This window comes from Meleagris gallopavo, chromosome 9 (genome assembly GCF_905368555.1).
Source record: "Meleagris gallopavo chromosome 9, MGAL_WU_HG_1.1, whole genome shotgun sequence".
Taxonomy (NCBI): domain Eukaryota; kingdom Metazoa; phylum Chordata; class Aves; order Galliformes; family Phasianidae; genus Meleagris; species Meleagris gallopavo.
In genome coordinates, this window is record NC_139412.1 from 17,230,699 (window position 1) to 17,246,473 (window position 15,775).

The following is a 15,775-nucleotide window of genomic DNA, read 5'->3' on the forward strand; positions in this document are numbered from 1 at the left end:
GAAATGTTGCTTACTAGCTCTTGTGTGGAAGCAGATGCATTTCTTGGGTTTGCCCTGTCCCACAGCTCTGAATCTCACTTACTGTTGGTGAGGCCAAAACAGCAGCTGTTGCTTGAACCAGTATGAGTAAGGAGTGCTAATTATGTGCAGGCTGCTTCCGTTGTGTGGGCTCAAACATTACTGAAAGGCCAGAGCCTGGGAGCTGTACTCTATATACGGGGAAAAAACAAGTGCTATATGGCAGGCTGCTAAGGCTGAATAGCCAACTTAGTGTGCTGAGAGGGCAGGGGGAAAACAAATGGTGTGATGTCTTGAATTATCCTTTTTTTTTTTTTTTTAAGAGGCTCCCTACATGTGCCACAACTGCCTGATGTGCTTCTGACCTGCCCCTTTGTGCACAGATCAGCACGAGGCAGTCTTACCTGAACTCCTGAAACTTGTGTTTCACTTTCTGCTGGTTGATCAGCATTTCTGCGCTTAGTTAATGCTCTTTGTCTTGCCAGGCATTTTAGAAACTGTCAAATGCCTGTTATTTTTTAATATGATGTTAGAGGATTTGACAACTTTTTAACTGTACCTAATTTGGCAGTAGGTACAGCCTTGTATTGCTGACTGACAATGGGAAGTACAGAAGTGCTACCCGATTGAGTTGGCCACAGCTGTCTTTTGCAGACCTCCAAATCAAGTCCAGGAAGCATTGGTTGGTTATGGGCTCAAAATGTAAATCTGAATATAATCTGATTTCTTGCTGAAGCTTTATCTTGCTTGTAGCTGTGATTATCTTTCTATTCTGCATCTGAAGTGTAGAGCAGAGAGGGGAGCTGCCAAGAGGTAAGTACACTCCTCCAAACGCTTTAATTTCATGTCTAGAAGCTTTATATATTTGCTGTGCGTAAGCTGTAACATGAATTTTGTGGTAATAGTTTTGTGAAATCATCTGTCAGACTTCGTGTTTAACAGGAACAATAGTTGATCTCCCTCAAAAAAAAAATAAAAGATCAGACCAACTCCATGCATTGAAAGATGCTTTGGCATTTTTTGTTATGTTGATAGGATTCAAGCCTTTCTATTTACTGTCTTCTAAGCAATAAAACTGCATTTTTTTCTAGTCTTGGTGTTTCTAGTGGTACATCAAAGGGTAAGGTGAGCGCACAGCATTTTCTCGAAGAACTAGTGGAGTACTGAAGAATGAACACAGTTCAGTCAGCTCAATGACGGTGAGATAGAATGAGATGCACTAAAATGTGAACTTAGTGCTCAAAGAACCTATGCTAATTTTTAGAAACATTTTTAAGATTATTGTATCAAGTGTAAAGTACTGTTCAGGGAATAAATGCAGTGCTTGTATCAGGACAGTATTTGAGTTGCTAGGGAAAAGAATTGAACGTTTTTCTGGTTTTGCATCTTAAAGAAGAATCTGTATGCGTTGTTTGTAAGTATTGGCAATGAAAGCATGTGAATTTCACACACGAGCTCAGGAATGTTGCTGTTTCCTTCTGAGAAAACTTTTTCTCATTTTGCTGAATTCTGCAGAGGTTTTTCCCTTTGTAATATTGCTACAGTCACTTCTTCTTTAAAGATTTTCCAAAGCTACTCTTTAACTTAGTATTTTAAAGTTTCCATGCATTGCAATTGTCGTTAGCTGACCCTGTCTTTGGACTACAGTACAACTGATCTTTTCTGATGCTGCAGTTCTCTGTAGGTATACATGTAGATGGGTGTTTCATGACATAATAGACTCTTTCCTTAAAGCAAAATGCAAATAACGTGCCTGGAGATAGGATTGTTCCTGAAGGGCAATGTAAGCTTGTTGTTATTGTGAATAGCTTTGATTTTCACTGTACATACCAATGCTTCTGTGCAAGATGCTGAAAATTATGTGGCCACAAGAGGTAATGGTTATTAAAGCAAATGCATCTTTTTGACTCCATTACTGTTTTCATCCAGTCCTATAGACATCTCAGTTGTTCTGCCCCAGAGAGGAAGCAGAAACAGGTTCAGGTATCTCTTCCCGTGTTTGCTTACTGCCGTTATTTATTTCTCCCCCTCCCCGAGAAAGCTCTGTTTTAGACACGTAAAGATCTGCATATTTTCAAAGGGAGACTGGGAAAACCTTTCATCTCTGTGGGAGAGTAAGCCCTGCTACCAGATGCTGTATTACTGTGCTTTCTTGTAAACCAGACTTTGCATGGATGGGATTTTATTGTAAATTCAAAATTTGAAATATAATTTTCTCATATCGAGGAAAATTTTCAGATGTCACTCTAGAAATGTAGTTGTAACTGAGATTTTGCAGATAAGGGAAAGGTAAGCCTTGTGATGAGGGACTACAAGCATATAAATGCAACGTGAGTCAAGAGGACAGCTGGATTTCCTATAAAATTGACAGGTTTTGTGCATCTCAATCTCTAGACAGAAAGATCTGTAGCTGTCAAGGGGCCTTACAGTTGGACAGCATAAATGCCTACTCATACGTTGGCTGCGTGATTTAATGAATTTTATTTAGTATTTAACAAGAGGGCTAGCTTCTGCACTAGTCTATTTTCACCCAGGTTTAGATGGATGTTTTCCCTGTGCAGATTTGAATAGTGTTCAACTCCCCCAGGGGCATAATGGCTGACATTTTGGAGTAGATGAAATCTACTGGCTTTGACAATTTAATTTTAGCTCTAAGGGAAACTTGAAACCAAATTGTGATGTTCACCCACTGTGAATTAACAGCTATGTAATTCTCTGCACTGGTTGTTAAACTGTTGGTTATACAAAGCGAAGCCAAACTGTTTATACAGCTATTTATCTATTTATATACACTTGGCTGTGGTTACTTGAGGAAAATCATTTACCATTTCCAGGAGGTCATTAGTGCAGTGAAAGAAAAATTCTGCAGCACTAAATGGATCTCTCTTGCTGTGGAATGCATTGATTAGACTGTAGGATGATTGTGTGCTGATTAAGAAAGAATTTAAGTATCTATAAATAAATTCCTCTGCACTCTGCATCTTAATAGTGTTTGGCTGTTAGGAACCAGTGCCTGAAGGAATCAGGAGAAAGGAAGGCATTCAGGACCTTGTAACAACAGAAGGGAAAACAAAGATGGTTTTGTTGTTACTTTTACATAATCCAAATAATAAAGTTTGAATCTTACACTAGAAAGCAACTTATGTCCTAACATGTCCAGCCTGCGCGAGATGCCAGAAGCCAAGATCTGGGTAGGAAATGCCAAGGGCATCTTTCCCTGCAATTAGCATCAGCATTAGACTGCCTGTATTAGATCCTAAGTAAGTGTTTCATATTGAAGGGCTTGGCTAATTGGGGAAAATTAAATGGTAAACACTCCCTTTGGGAGTGCTCTTAGAAGAGCAGCATCTGTGCAGGAATTGCTGTCAGCTCTGGTCAATCTCCAGGAGCTGCCACAGCAACAGTTTGTCCACAAAAGGAGCTCACTGATATCTGTTACTTCAGGTGGATGGATTGTAGAGACTGACACATGGAGAATCTGCTGATGTATTGTAGTTGTTCGTCTTGTCTCATTAATGTTTTGTCTGTGTCAGTTACTGTGTTTGCTAATCATTTCTTTTTCTGCTCTAGTAAAGTACCAGAAATTTGTTGCTTCCTACTTTGTAATAAAAACATGTAAAATGAATAGCAGCTTGAATTCAATCTATATTTGGTTTGAAAGGTAAAACTTTCAATAGCAGAGCTTCTTTTGCTATGATATAATGAGTGACTGGAATAAAAACCTTATACCAGTGCAGATCATCCAGTTTTTAAAACTACTCATGAACTAAACTGGTGCTGCTGGGTAAAGGTTTCCATATGTGGCTGGAAGTGGATAGACATTGCCAAATACCTTTCGATGAGGGCCTGGCAACATTTCGTGTTGTCTGTACTCACAGATAGATTAATGGCTGGCAGAAACACTGCAGGAAGTGGGTTGCCTTGGGGAATGCTGGAATGAGTGGATAAAATGAAGAAGTGCCAAGTTTGAAGTCTATGACTAGTGCATGATGTGCACAATTTCTTTATAAAAATAGCTTGAAGAGGCTGAGTTTAAATGCACACTGATAAGATACACAATCAATAAAGCTTTATTTTGGGAAAATTTTAGGAAGGTCAGTGATGCTGGAAATCACTGTGCTAAGGGAATGATCTGACAGAACAGAAAACTGTAGAGAAGTTTCTGGGAAATGGGCAAGTCCTACTTTGTTCCAAGTGACAGATTGTATGAGGAGTGAAGCCCAGGAGTGAGGCTTTCACACTCCTAATATATCATTAGGAGAAGTCACAGAGACCTGGAGCAGAGGCAATGGGCTTCCATGCCCTCAAGCTTATCTATTTGGTTTTGGTCAGCACAGAAGATACATTTGCAAAGCAGAGTGTGTAATGACACAAGGTGAGACCTGTGGTTTCTTCTGGCAAGGTCGTGAAGAGACTTGAGAATAAATACTGGGAGAGAGCACTAGCTGTTGAGGACTGAGCAGCTGGGTGGCTGTGGTTGTGGCCCTCCTGTGGAGCTGGGAGTCACACTGTGCTGACCTATAGCTCCAAGAAACTCTCAGTTGTCAGGTGTATGTGGTGGAGTGTTTCCAGTGCAGGACTTTTAAATGTTTCCTCTTATTGCTTTCCCAGAGGACAGCTAGTTCTGAGAGATGAGCTCATAAGGGGAGTTAGCAGCAGCAGACAGTAATATGAGCAGGTTGTCACATACAGTCTGAGTGTGAAGGCTGTTGTTTCGCTCACTACCAGGCTTGACTGATTTATTATAGACTAAAACAACAGTGCTAATTCATGTGTAGATGATCTGAAGAGCTACTTTATGGGGACAAATGACCAAGTTCTTGCAGACACACAAAAAACACAGATCCCCTGAGTCAAACTGTTGGTAAGAAACCCAAAACATCCACGCTGCTCCAAGTGAGCTCATAATTTTGTTGGGTGATAGAGGCAAGGAGGCAGAGCATCATCGTATATCATGAAGTATAAATAGGTGGCAATATGCCTGCTACTCCCCCCACTTGGGGCTGACAAGCAGGTTGAGGTGACATGCATGGGCAGTGTGACAGGGCCAGGCGTTTGGGTGTTTCTTTCTGTGCCCAAGCCTGCCCCAAGGCACATCAGGCTTAGGAGACTAGAAAACAAGCGTCGACACCAAACAAAGCAGCGTTCTTTGGTGATGAATGCTTGGTGTTTGGCCAAACGTAGCCGCATTTCTCTGGCTGCCACGAGGGGGGGCAAAACAAAAATCCCTCTGTGAGATTTTCACGGCCGAGGCCAACGCCTGGCTGCACCCAGCAGGGGCTGCAAGCGAAGGGCCGCTTCCCGCCTCGCCTCAGAGCCGGCGGCCGCGCGGGCCGTGCCGGGAGCTGTAGGCCTGAGGCGCGGAGGGCTCCCGCCAGGACTACGCCTCCCAGCGTGCCTCGGGGCGGCGGCGGCGCTTGGCAGCCGGGTCGCGTACGTGGGAGCGGGAGGCGGCGGCGGGTATGGGCGGCGGCGGAGGGCGGTGAAGCCGCCGAGATGTGGCTGAAGCCTGAGGAGGTGCTGCTGAAAAATGCCCTCAAGCTGTGGGTGCTGGAGCGCTCCAACCAGTACTTCGTGCTGCAGAGGCGGCGGGGTTACGGCGAGGAGGGCGGCGGCGGGCTGGCAGGTACTGCGCGGGGCGGGCGGTGCTGCGGTGGCCGAGCGTGGGCCGATCCTTCGTGGCGGGGTGCCTCGGGTGTTGTTTTCTTCTTCCCATCCCCCTCCTTATTCCCCCCTCCTTTTTTTTTTTTTTTATAATTTTCTTTTTAATTGCTTTCCTTCCCCTTCGCGTGCACCCCGGCAAGGGGGTGAGGTGGCAGAGCTCTGTGCTCGGCCGGACAGGAGACGGCACTGACACCGCGACAGGCTCGCTGTAACGGGCTTTATTTCGTGAGAACTGAAGGTGCAGCCCGGAGTTTCCAGGTTTGGTTACTGTCCATGGCATAACGTCCTCCGGCACCCCAGCTGGGAGGAAAAATGGCACAGGGACATGGAGTCACGCTGGGATGTCACAGAACGTAAGGAGTTGGAAGGAACTTATGGAGATCTCCCAGTCCAACTCCCTCTGCTCTGGTTTTACCCATTACCCGTTATCTTGTCACTGCACGCTACTGAAAAGAGCCTGGTCCCGTCCCTTGACTCCTGCCCTTTAGATATTGCACCCCAGGGTACCGCTGGCCACAAGGGTGCACTGCTGGCTCGTGGCCAGCGTGGTTTTCAAGTGTTTCGAATGAGCTGTGTCTCTGGGGTCGTGAGTATAAGTTGCATCTTCACATTCTCTCTAATTGCGTCATCATAATGTAAGCTGTACTGAACGTGATGCATTATTGTCTGATTGAAGCATTTATTAATTCTTCCCAACAATGTAATAACATCTAATTGTCTGACTGACAAATTCCACATGTAGAAATAGCCCTTCCCACCAGAGGAGTTTCATTGGCATGTGAACCACTTATAGGGGGCAAGGAACATGTAAAAAGAATTAACTGCACAATCCCAGATTCCCTGCTAGGAATATCATAATGTTATAGGTAGACAATGTCAGGCTTCGGCTTACAACAAGGGGTGATGTCTTGCAACCCTGGTCACCAGTCTGGGTTGGCTGTTCTCTGTCCTGTGTCTTTGGAAATCAAAGGAAGCTGAAGTGGTACAAAGGTTGTCTGGCAGTGTGTTAAGATTCACCCAAGAACTGCGAAAACGAAAGAATGAGATGTCTGTCACTGTTCTCCTGCCCTTGCAAGCATATGGCAGCATGGAAGAACACCCAAGTGGGATAGTTCCTTTGGTATGCCTTCCTGGATGGTGTTGCATGTTTTGTTTCTATAGCTTATCTATTTATATGAGGTTCATACAGCTTTTATTTGCACAGGTTACTTTTTAGTGAACAGAAGCAAAAGTAAGATGTTCCTGAATTAAATTGGTAAATAACAAGGGTTAGCAGAAGAATTGGAAAATAACAGTTAGATTTGTGTTTGCAGGTATGAAAATATTCAAACCTCCTAGCTATAAACTAGCATAATTTGCTATGCCTGATTTTAATTTCTTAGTGCTGTGTGTGACTCAGATAATTAGTGCTTATTTCAGAAAAAAAAGCAATGAACAGCTATTATGTTATGCCGTCACCTCAGATGTGCCAAGGAGAGCCTTTTGCTGTTCTCGTAAGCAGTGTTTTCCAGCTGATGTGACACAGCGTTAGAGGGCCTGGGAAATGGAGCCCTCTAGGAGGAGAGGGGCTGTGCCTCAACATAGCATGGGGAAGAGGGTGCAGAGTACTGGGATAGCACTGATGGGCTGGCTGAGGGATGGCTGCAATGGATTTCCTGTGATACAAGAATATGCTCAGTAAGGAAGACTTTGAGGAGGGAGCAAGTGAGTATTGAGGGCATAACCAGAAGCAGAAGGTGCAGACCAGGTAAAAGAGGAAGGCAGGGTTTGATGTGTTAGCATGGTCTTATAAAGAAATCCACACTTAGATTTGTTTGTGCATCACTTTGGAGAGGTACAACAGGGTTGGTTTGTCATCTTTTGGAGATGGCTAGTTCCTATGGCTTGTGTCCACTCATAGTGTGGTTTACTAATTGGCTAGTGTGGATAGAGATGGATACTTTGTGCTGGTTTTGCTTTGCCTTGGTCCTCTCTGCTTTTATGCACTTGCTTAGTTTTACATTTCATTCTCTTTTCTTCCTTAGACCTCACCTAGGGGTGCGGATACTGTAACCTGTTTGACTGGTTCTACTTCCTGATTCACATGCATTGAGCTGTCACAGAATCTTCTGCCTGCAGTCCTCCAGTCCTTCTGTTTTCTGCAGTGCCACTACAGGAGGCCTGCTTAGGCCTTCTATGATGTATTTGTAAGGATACAGTTAAACAAAGTGGTTTGTGTGACAAAGCACAGTTACAGTGACAGAAAACTGCTGCGGGAATGCACATGCTGTACACAAGATCTAGTGAGATCGAGTACCTTGGTCATGAAGACATTGTTTCAGTTATATATATTGTTTGGTTATAGGACCTTAGTTAGAAGGCAGGTATTCTGGAGTAATTGTATGTGATGTTACAAAATACCAGTCTTTCAGTGACGTGCTTTAGCTCCAGTGTACAGCACAGCTGTGAGAGGAGAGACACTTACCAGTAAACCACATGGATGGGAGTAATCTTCCCTGCTCACTGAATGTGCTGTGTTTGAAAAAAGGGAGATTTCAAATGTAGGCAAAAATCCTGACTCTTCAAGTCCTAGATTTCCGGCAGCAATTATTGCTATCCTGAATCTGCAGAAGGTTCTTTTCCTGCTTGTAGAAGATGCAGCCTGTTGTCTGTGTCACTGCTAGCTATTGTGCTGGCAGAGGAGGATGGAGGAAAGGGAGACAGAGCTAGGCTTGTATATGCACTATGAGGAAATGTACTTTATCTGTCAAAAGTCATTATGTTAAAGAACACTTTAATGTGGTGGGTATCACTGGCAGGGACCTTGCCTCACACAGAACTTCCTATTGGATCAATTAAAAATGGTACTCGGTGATCTTATAGGAATTCATCTTAGTGGGAATAGCAGGGCAGGAGAGGAAGCTTGGGAAGCTTTGCACTGTAAGTAGGCTCAGTATGTGACAGAGGCGATTTTGTTTTTTGGAACTTTAAGGTCTGTGCTGTGGAGTTGGGTGTGAGGCTGGAGAGGTGCAGCTTGTGCTTCAGCCAGTTTTCAAGTTACCATAGAAGTCTGCAGTAGTGTGTGCCACTGTCTGGTGAAGGGCAGTGTGGCAGCTCTGCTGGCACTGGGAGGAGCAGGCAGCGCTGCGGTGTGGCTGTGCTGCTGCCTTGGGGACAGAAGGGTTGGCACTGAAGGTCATCTTGCTTGGTGTTTGCAGTGGGTGCTGCACTGATGTTCAGGAGTTTTACTCACCTCTCTGTTTAGCTCTGATTGTGTGTAGAATTGACATCTATTCATGTTCTGTAGCCTTTGTCTGTACAGAAGCGAAGAAAAGGAGGAGTTGATGTATGTCAGACTTGCCACTGGACCTTCCAAGGAGACCAGTGTTTATCTTTCTTACAGAGTACTGTTTCTAGTTTCCCAGTTTTCAAGGATATCTTTATTGCCACAAGTACTTTTACATATGGCCCTGAATACACACATTTGTTTGATAAGCAGCCATTGTCTCACCTGAGCCATAACCACTGACCAGAATGTACAATGTAAATAGAGATGAAATCTTACTCACTGGAGACTTAAACGAATCTGTTTTACATCTCAATTGCTAAAGAACATTTGCATCTCAGTCCATGCTCTGTAGTGCCTTAAGCTGAGGTTCCTTAGTCGTGAGACCAAGTTGATTTGGAAATACAATTACACACACACACACACACACACACACACACACACACACACAAAGGAGTTCTGTGCTTAATTTGAAGAAATGAGAGAGAGAGTCTTATTCACAAGTTGACATTCTCCCATTTTAAATAAAGTAAATTGAGAAATGAGTTTTTGTGGCTAAGTATAGTGTATACTTAGTGAGTATTTTAGACTCAATAGTTGTCAGTAGATAAACTTTTTTTTTTAATTTAAGTGAACCAAAACGCTGTGTAAATGTATTTGATGTTCTGGGATGAGGCTTTATCTTGCTTTTGTAAACAAATATTTATGGTGGTGGGGATTTGTGGTTTGGGTCTCTTGCACTGCATTGCCTCCAGGGTTGATTTCCCTTTTTAATGCACGATTTATTACCAGGTTGACTTTACAATACAAAAACAATTGAACAGTTCATGTAAAAGCCATTGCTTTATATTCTTCACGTTTATGTTTCTTCTGAAATACAGATGCTGGTTTTGGGAGGTGCTGAGGCTGCTCCAGGTGTCCCTGCTGGGAGGTGTCCTCAGTGGGATTCCACCCATTCTGTTCCATACTATAAACTTTTTTCACATAGTGTTTTTCCCCTTTGGACTTGCTTTAAGGTTCAGGTTGCTCTTAGCCTCAGGTTGCAGAAAGGAGCAATTATTGCCAAACCAAACTCTTCCTGCAGAGCTCCACTTTATGCATTTGCTGCACTCAGATGCAGCTCTTACATTACTTTCACGCAGTGCCTTTTTACATCAGCGTAAACAAACGTGGAGTGAAGCCTCAGTTGGACCTGGATGTGTCTGCTTTGAAAGACCCTGGGGACACGGGGCTGGCCAGCACTGTGCTGATGAAACATCTCTGTCTGTAAGGAGCTCTAATTCTCTTCAATATTTGATGTCCAGTAACACTTCTAATGTAGTAAATCAGGAGAGTGATCTGGTTTTAATTTCATCAATTATTGATCTCAAAGGTACTGTTAGGCAGCAGAGGAGCAAACAGGCTTGTGCCAACTCTGCTTCAGAGCAACAGCACTTCTTTAGGGAAAGCAAACGGCAGTGCTCTCTGGATGTGCCTGGTGAAATAGAAGAACACAGCAGTGTTACTCCCGAAAGACAAAGTGCTGGGCAGTTATTTTCGTGTAACAGATAGGCATTATTGCCATAAATTGGTACAAGTGAGAGCAAAATTCATTGCTAACATATTCTGGTGGATGTCTCTGCAGCAAAGTACCAAGGATAGTCTGCAAGGCACAGTGCTGGCACGTCACTTCGTGTTACCATTGAGTCATCCACACTCAGCTCTGAAGGTTTGATGTGGACCACTGAGGCAATTTGTTCCCGATATTCTGTCAGCTAATGTTTGTATTCTGTTGGCTACATAAAGTTTTGCAAAGATCACCTTATTACAAAGCTATTCAGGTTTCCTGGCCCTTTAATTTTCTAGGGTGTTTTATTCTATTCACTTAAGGATCCATGGTTTTTCTCAATGGTTTTACTTAAATAACCATGAAATCGAGAGCGTTTTCTAAAAACAGAACCTTTTCTCCTTGTGAGTGTGCATCACTAAAATTGTCGATAGCTGAAATCATTCCCTGTGTGAGGCTGGAGAAGGACTTGGCTGAAATCACTGCCAGAAACTGTGGGTCTGACTTAGAACAGAGGTGAGAGTGGAATCATAGAATTACTCAGATTGGAAAAGACCTTAAAGATGATTAAATCCAACCGCAACTTAACCATACTACCCTAACTCTAGTAGCTGACCTTCCGAAGGCTGTCCCTAGAACTGGTGTTTGAGAACAGTACGCTGCATATCACTGGCAAGGGATTGGCAAATAGGATCTGATTTGCTTTTTCCCCTTGCATCCCTTATGGAGGTAATGCCACTATCTGGGTTGAGCAGCTGCTGATTCTTCTGCTCTCTACTCCTTTATTTTACAATTAATATCCTTGGACTAATGACCTTTAAACCTTTCCTCGTCTGCAGCCTTGGAAATGAACATTCCATCTTGTAGTTAGAGCACATTCAGGCCCAGGATAAGCAGGTGGGACTGCCAGGTCCTTGCAGTGATGCCAGTAACTGCAGCTGTGAAATGAGCTCATCACCTTTTGAATATTTATTGGCTGAAGCACTGACCTGCAGTTGTGTGGTAGACAGCACTGCTGACAGGTGGAACTACTGAAATGAGCAATACTGAGCCAGTTTGTTGTGCCTAAGATCTGATGGTCTTCCAAACTGATGGGAGCTCTTACAGCACTCAGGAATGCTGCTCCCTAGTGTGCTGTCACACTCATTCACACAAGCTGAGCTGTTGCATCAACCTTAGCAATAGTGACTAATGTCTTGGTACCATATATCGTAACAAAAATATGATTAGGAGAATTGTAAAAGATAATAAAGTATCTGCTAAAGCACAGCCAGCTTTGTGATGATGAGCTCAGTGTTATGACTCAGTAAGCCACAGCTCTTAAAGCAGTTATGAATGTTATCTATTCAATGACTGACTGTAGTTTGAATTTACAAAACATGCTACTTTTCAACACGTACAGTCTATGAATTGCAGGTAATGCAAGGTAATAGTTTTGATTGATGAAATTTACTGATCTTTGGGTTCCCTTTGTGGTTTTTATTTGCTTCCATTTTTTTAAGACAAGGAAAATCGTTCTGAAACTTGAATAGCCACATCAATAGGTCACACGGGGTCTGTGCTGGAAGGGAAATCGTGTTCAGAGGATCACTGCCTAGATAAAATTGAGAGGTCTTGCCTTGCTTCCCTGAGTACTCACAACTGGTATTTTCCTAATTTGAGAGGGGATTAATAGAAGGAAAGTAAGTGATAGCATTGCTTGTATTTTTCATCGCTGTTGTAACAAGATTTACTTGAGCATCAGGATCCAGAAGTTTGTATTTCTTTCTGTGCAGGTTTTTCTTCTTCTTTTAGAATTTCTTGATTCTTACCTTAAATACAGCTTTTAAGATCTCTGAGCTAACATCTTTGTTACTCTTAGTGAGAATGATTTTGCTTGCCAAGATAAAATGCATACTCATTTTGTCAGGAAATATATCAAGAGAGAGGAAAGTGTGTGTCTTTTTCTTTTTTTTTTTTGGTAGAGATGAAGTGTGTTTTGTTAGTATTTTGATGTAAACTGTGTTTAAGTGGAACTAATTAAATATCTAGGGGCAAGGAGGTAACATGGTCATTGTATCTGGTACAAATAATCTGTAATGAGGTAACGCATCCTATATAATACACTCACACATGATGGCAGGATGAAATCTTCATGTTCCATAGTTTATAGTGGAGTCCTCTGATAGACTTGATAAAAAAAGCCATTTTGTAGCCTAATGCCTGGAGAATGGAATGAACAGGAAAACTTCTGTCTGTATAGGGAGTGTGACATGGTGTTCTCACATGAAGAGAGTGCATGAGATTTTCATAAATCAGACATCATGTTTTTACAGTTTCCCTAGAACTGTTTCCTTTGTCTGTAAAGAACAGCAGTAAGTGACTAACGAAGAGATAGTCCAATTTCTGCTTGTGCTTATTAAAGGCTGAGAACTGCCATGATCCTTCTTAGGTTATCCTCTGGTTTACCATACTGCATGGCTATTGCTTCCATGGGCATCATCTCAAACTTTTTCACTCTCAGTTTGTGTTTATAATGGCTTTTTTGTCTGTAACAGCTTCCCAGCAGTTTCCTCTGGGAAGGCTTTTCGTTTTGTTCATTTGTGCTTTTTTTTTTCTCAGTTTATTATAGAATGAATCTTGGGTGACGTTCCTATTCAGTAAGAAAGGAACTGGGAGGTAAGTATGCATTTCACAGCTTTAGTTTTACCAGGCTGTGTGTGCTTTCTTCAGGTCTTCTCGTGGGAACCCTAGATGCAGTATTGGATTCTACATCAAAAGTGGCCCCATTTCGCATCCTGCACCAGACACCAGACTCACAGGTCTACTGGTCCATTGCATGTGGTATGTCCTGTTCTTTTAGAAGCTGAGTGAGTTTATAAAGTGAAAAGTTGGGATGCAGAGGATGGGCTGAATCTTATGGTTGGGTTAATCCTCTCACATCATTCATTCCAATGATCTTCATACGGTTGAAAATTATTTGGTAATTTTATAGTGATGCTCAGGATATTTCAGACCTGAGATTGACAGTGGTATAATGGTTCCAGTTTTTCAGAGTATACCTGTGGACCCTTCATATGATAAGGTCAGCTTGCCTGTTTTTTGCAGCAGCCTGTACAGTACTAAGGAACTGCCTCGATGCTCTCTTAGAATTATAGGGGCACAATCTTTTATTTTCTAAGCTGCAAAGGAGGTCTGTAACTTGGCACAGTTCAGTATGATGTGGAAAAGTTGACTCTTGAGGGGATTAAGTGTATAAGCTATAGGTATAAATAACAGGAATTGCTTATCTGATTATTTTTTTTCTACTTTATCTTTGTTAAAAATGAGCCAGTCTTCCCGTCATGATAGCAGCTGAATTCTTCCTCATATCTGTTGCTCTTAGGGTGTAAGAGGTTCTTTCTCTTTTGCGTGTTATGTTATTAGTCAGTAGCAAATGGAAAAGAAAATTGACCTTGAAAGTGCAGTACGTGACTTTTCCTACAGCAGCGTTATTACTAGGTTGATTTTGTTGTTGTTGTTATTGTTGTTATTGTAAAAACAATTTTTTCTTTTTAAGTGTAAATTCCTTTACACAGACTGCTGAAATACCAAGTATTCAGAGAGACCTCCATTTCAAAAGTTGAGAGAACTCAGTTCTTTGCATGCATCACTGTTCTTTCTTCTTCAGCATGATCTTGCCTTTATATTAAAACTAAGATAGTCACGTGGTCCACGTGTAGGATTAATCTATTTCTTAGACTTATTAAAAACCATGAAAAAGTCTATAATTACAAAGAACCACATTTTAGTTCATTTTTTCCATGCTTTCAGTTTTTTTAGTTAGTTGTGTTCTGTACAAAAGTGAAAAACACAAGTCTCTGTCTAGACTTCTCTGGTCTACCAGGCATCCAGACCTGTGGCAAAAGATGAGTTTTGAAGGAAAATTAGAGGTGCCACTCTGCAAACGTTTATGTGATAGAAAGAATCATAAAGAGATGGAATGACTTGGGTTGGAAGGGACCATAAAGTTCATCTAGTCCCAGTGCCTTGCTGTGGCAGGATTGCCAACCACTAAATCAGGCATCAAATTAGGGCCCAGGGCCCCATCCATCCTGACCTTCCACATCTTCAGGAGTGGGAACCCACAAGTTCTCTGGGCAATGTCTTCCACTGCCTCACCAGCCTCTGAGTGATAATTTTCCCTGGTCATCTAACCGACGTCTCCCCTTTTTTAGATTAAAATCATTCCCCCTTGTCCTGTCACTATCAGACCACATAAAAAGTCAGTCTCCCTCCTGTCTGTAAGCTCCTTTGAAGTACTGGTAAGCTGTGATGAGATCTCTCCAGAGCCTCCTCTTCTCCAGCCTGAACAAGCTCAGCTCCCTCAGCCTGAATAACTCTACCAGTAAATGCAGTGCTCTTGTTGCATTGAATTTTACTGTTTTCTTTATAAACCTTCATTACTTCACCTTAAATAAGCAACTGTGCCTTTTCCTGTTTGTTAAAATTAAATTAGCTACTGTATAAATTCTGATTTCTCCTTTTCAATGTTTGGCTCAATTGTTCCTGCATTTCATGCTGCAGTGCTAATCGGCTCGTATTTGTGTTCTTCAAGTGCTTATCTGAGGAGCAGTAGTCAGCAAGAGAATTGTTAAATGATTTAATGTAATTCATAATGTCTGACTTAAAAAGGGCAGCATTATAAATGAAATACAATTTGAATGATTTTTGCATTGACTGTAAATAAAATTTTGAGATGACTTCTGGAGAGGTCAGAACAAATGGTGTCAGGCTGCTAAGAAAGGTACTTTGATAAATGAGTTGGAAGTGCAGTCTGGGGGATTCTAATGGCATCAGGTAAGCCCCTGAGGAAACATGAAAGGTAATCTTCACCCTAGGACTGATTTTTTGCCAGTTCTGTGCTACTTAAGTATACTTTAGAACAAAAGGCTTCACAGTGTAATTATACTTCATGTTATAAAACACAGTGTTCCTTCTTGAAGTGAAGAAATGGAGAAGATTGCTTTCTTTCCTGCTTTTACACAGTGAGGGTCTGAAACAGTACTGCTAAATTGTTTAAATGCTTAGAAATAGTTTCATCTTCATTTTGTCACATCTGTGTCTTTGCTTCTTAGAGTGACTCAAATAATTGCTCTGTATGTGTAGTCGGAGAGGGAGAATTAGGTTTGATTTCATTGCTTTGTTAATTACTCTTTCTATCATTTTTCAAGTGTCATCGCAAATCCAGCATGTGTAGCACAGCCTCACTAGCAATATGTAGGTCGATTTCTATTTATTCCCAAGGCAGCCTTAATTCTGTG

The 15,775-nt window shown here is 42.1% G+C and overlaps 1 protein-coding gene across 1 annotated transcript in view; it reads left to right on the forward strand.

The window, feature by feature from the left end:
- The first annotated feature begins 5,359 nt into the window (after positions 1–5,359).
- TBC1D8B (TBC1 domain family member 8B) overlaps positions 5,360–15,775 on the forward strand; it is a 30,784-nt gene continuing 20,368 nt past the window's right edge. The window contains exons 1-2 of the mRNA XM_010715508.4: positions 5,360–5,644; positions 13,206–13,316. Of these exons, the coding sequence (XP_010713810.3) occupies positions 5,515–5,644; positions 13,206–13,316 (241 nt within the window). The 5' untranslated portion in view covers positions 5,360–5,514. The remainder of the gene's footprint in view (positions 5,645–13,205; positions 13,317–15,775) is intronic.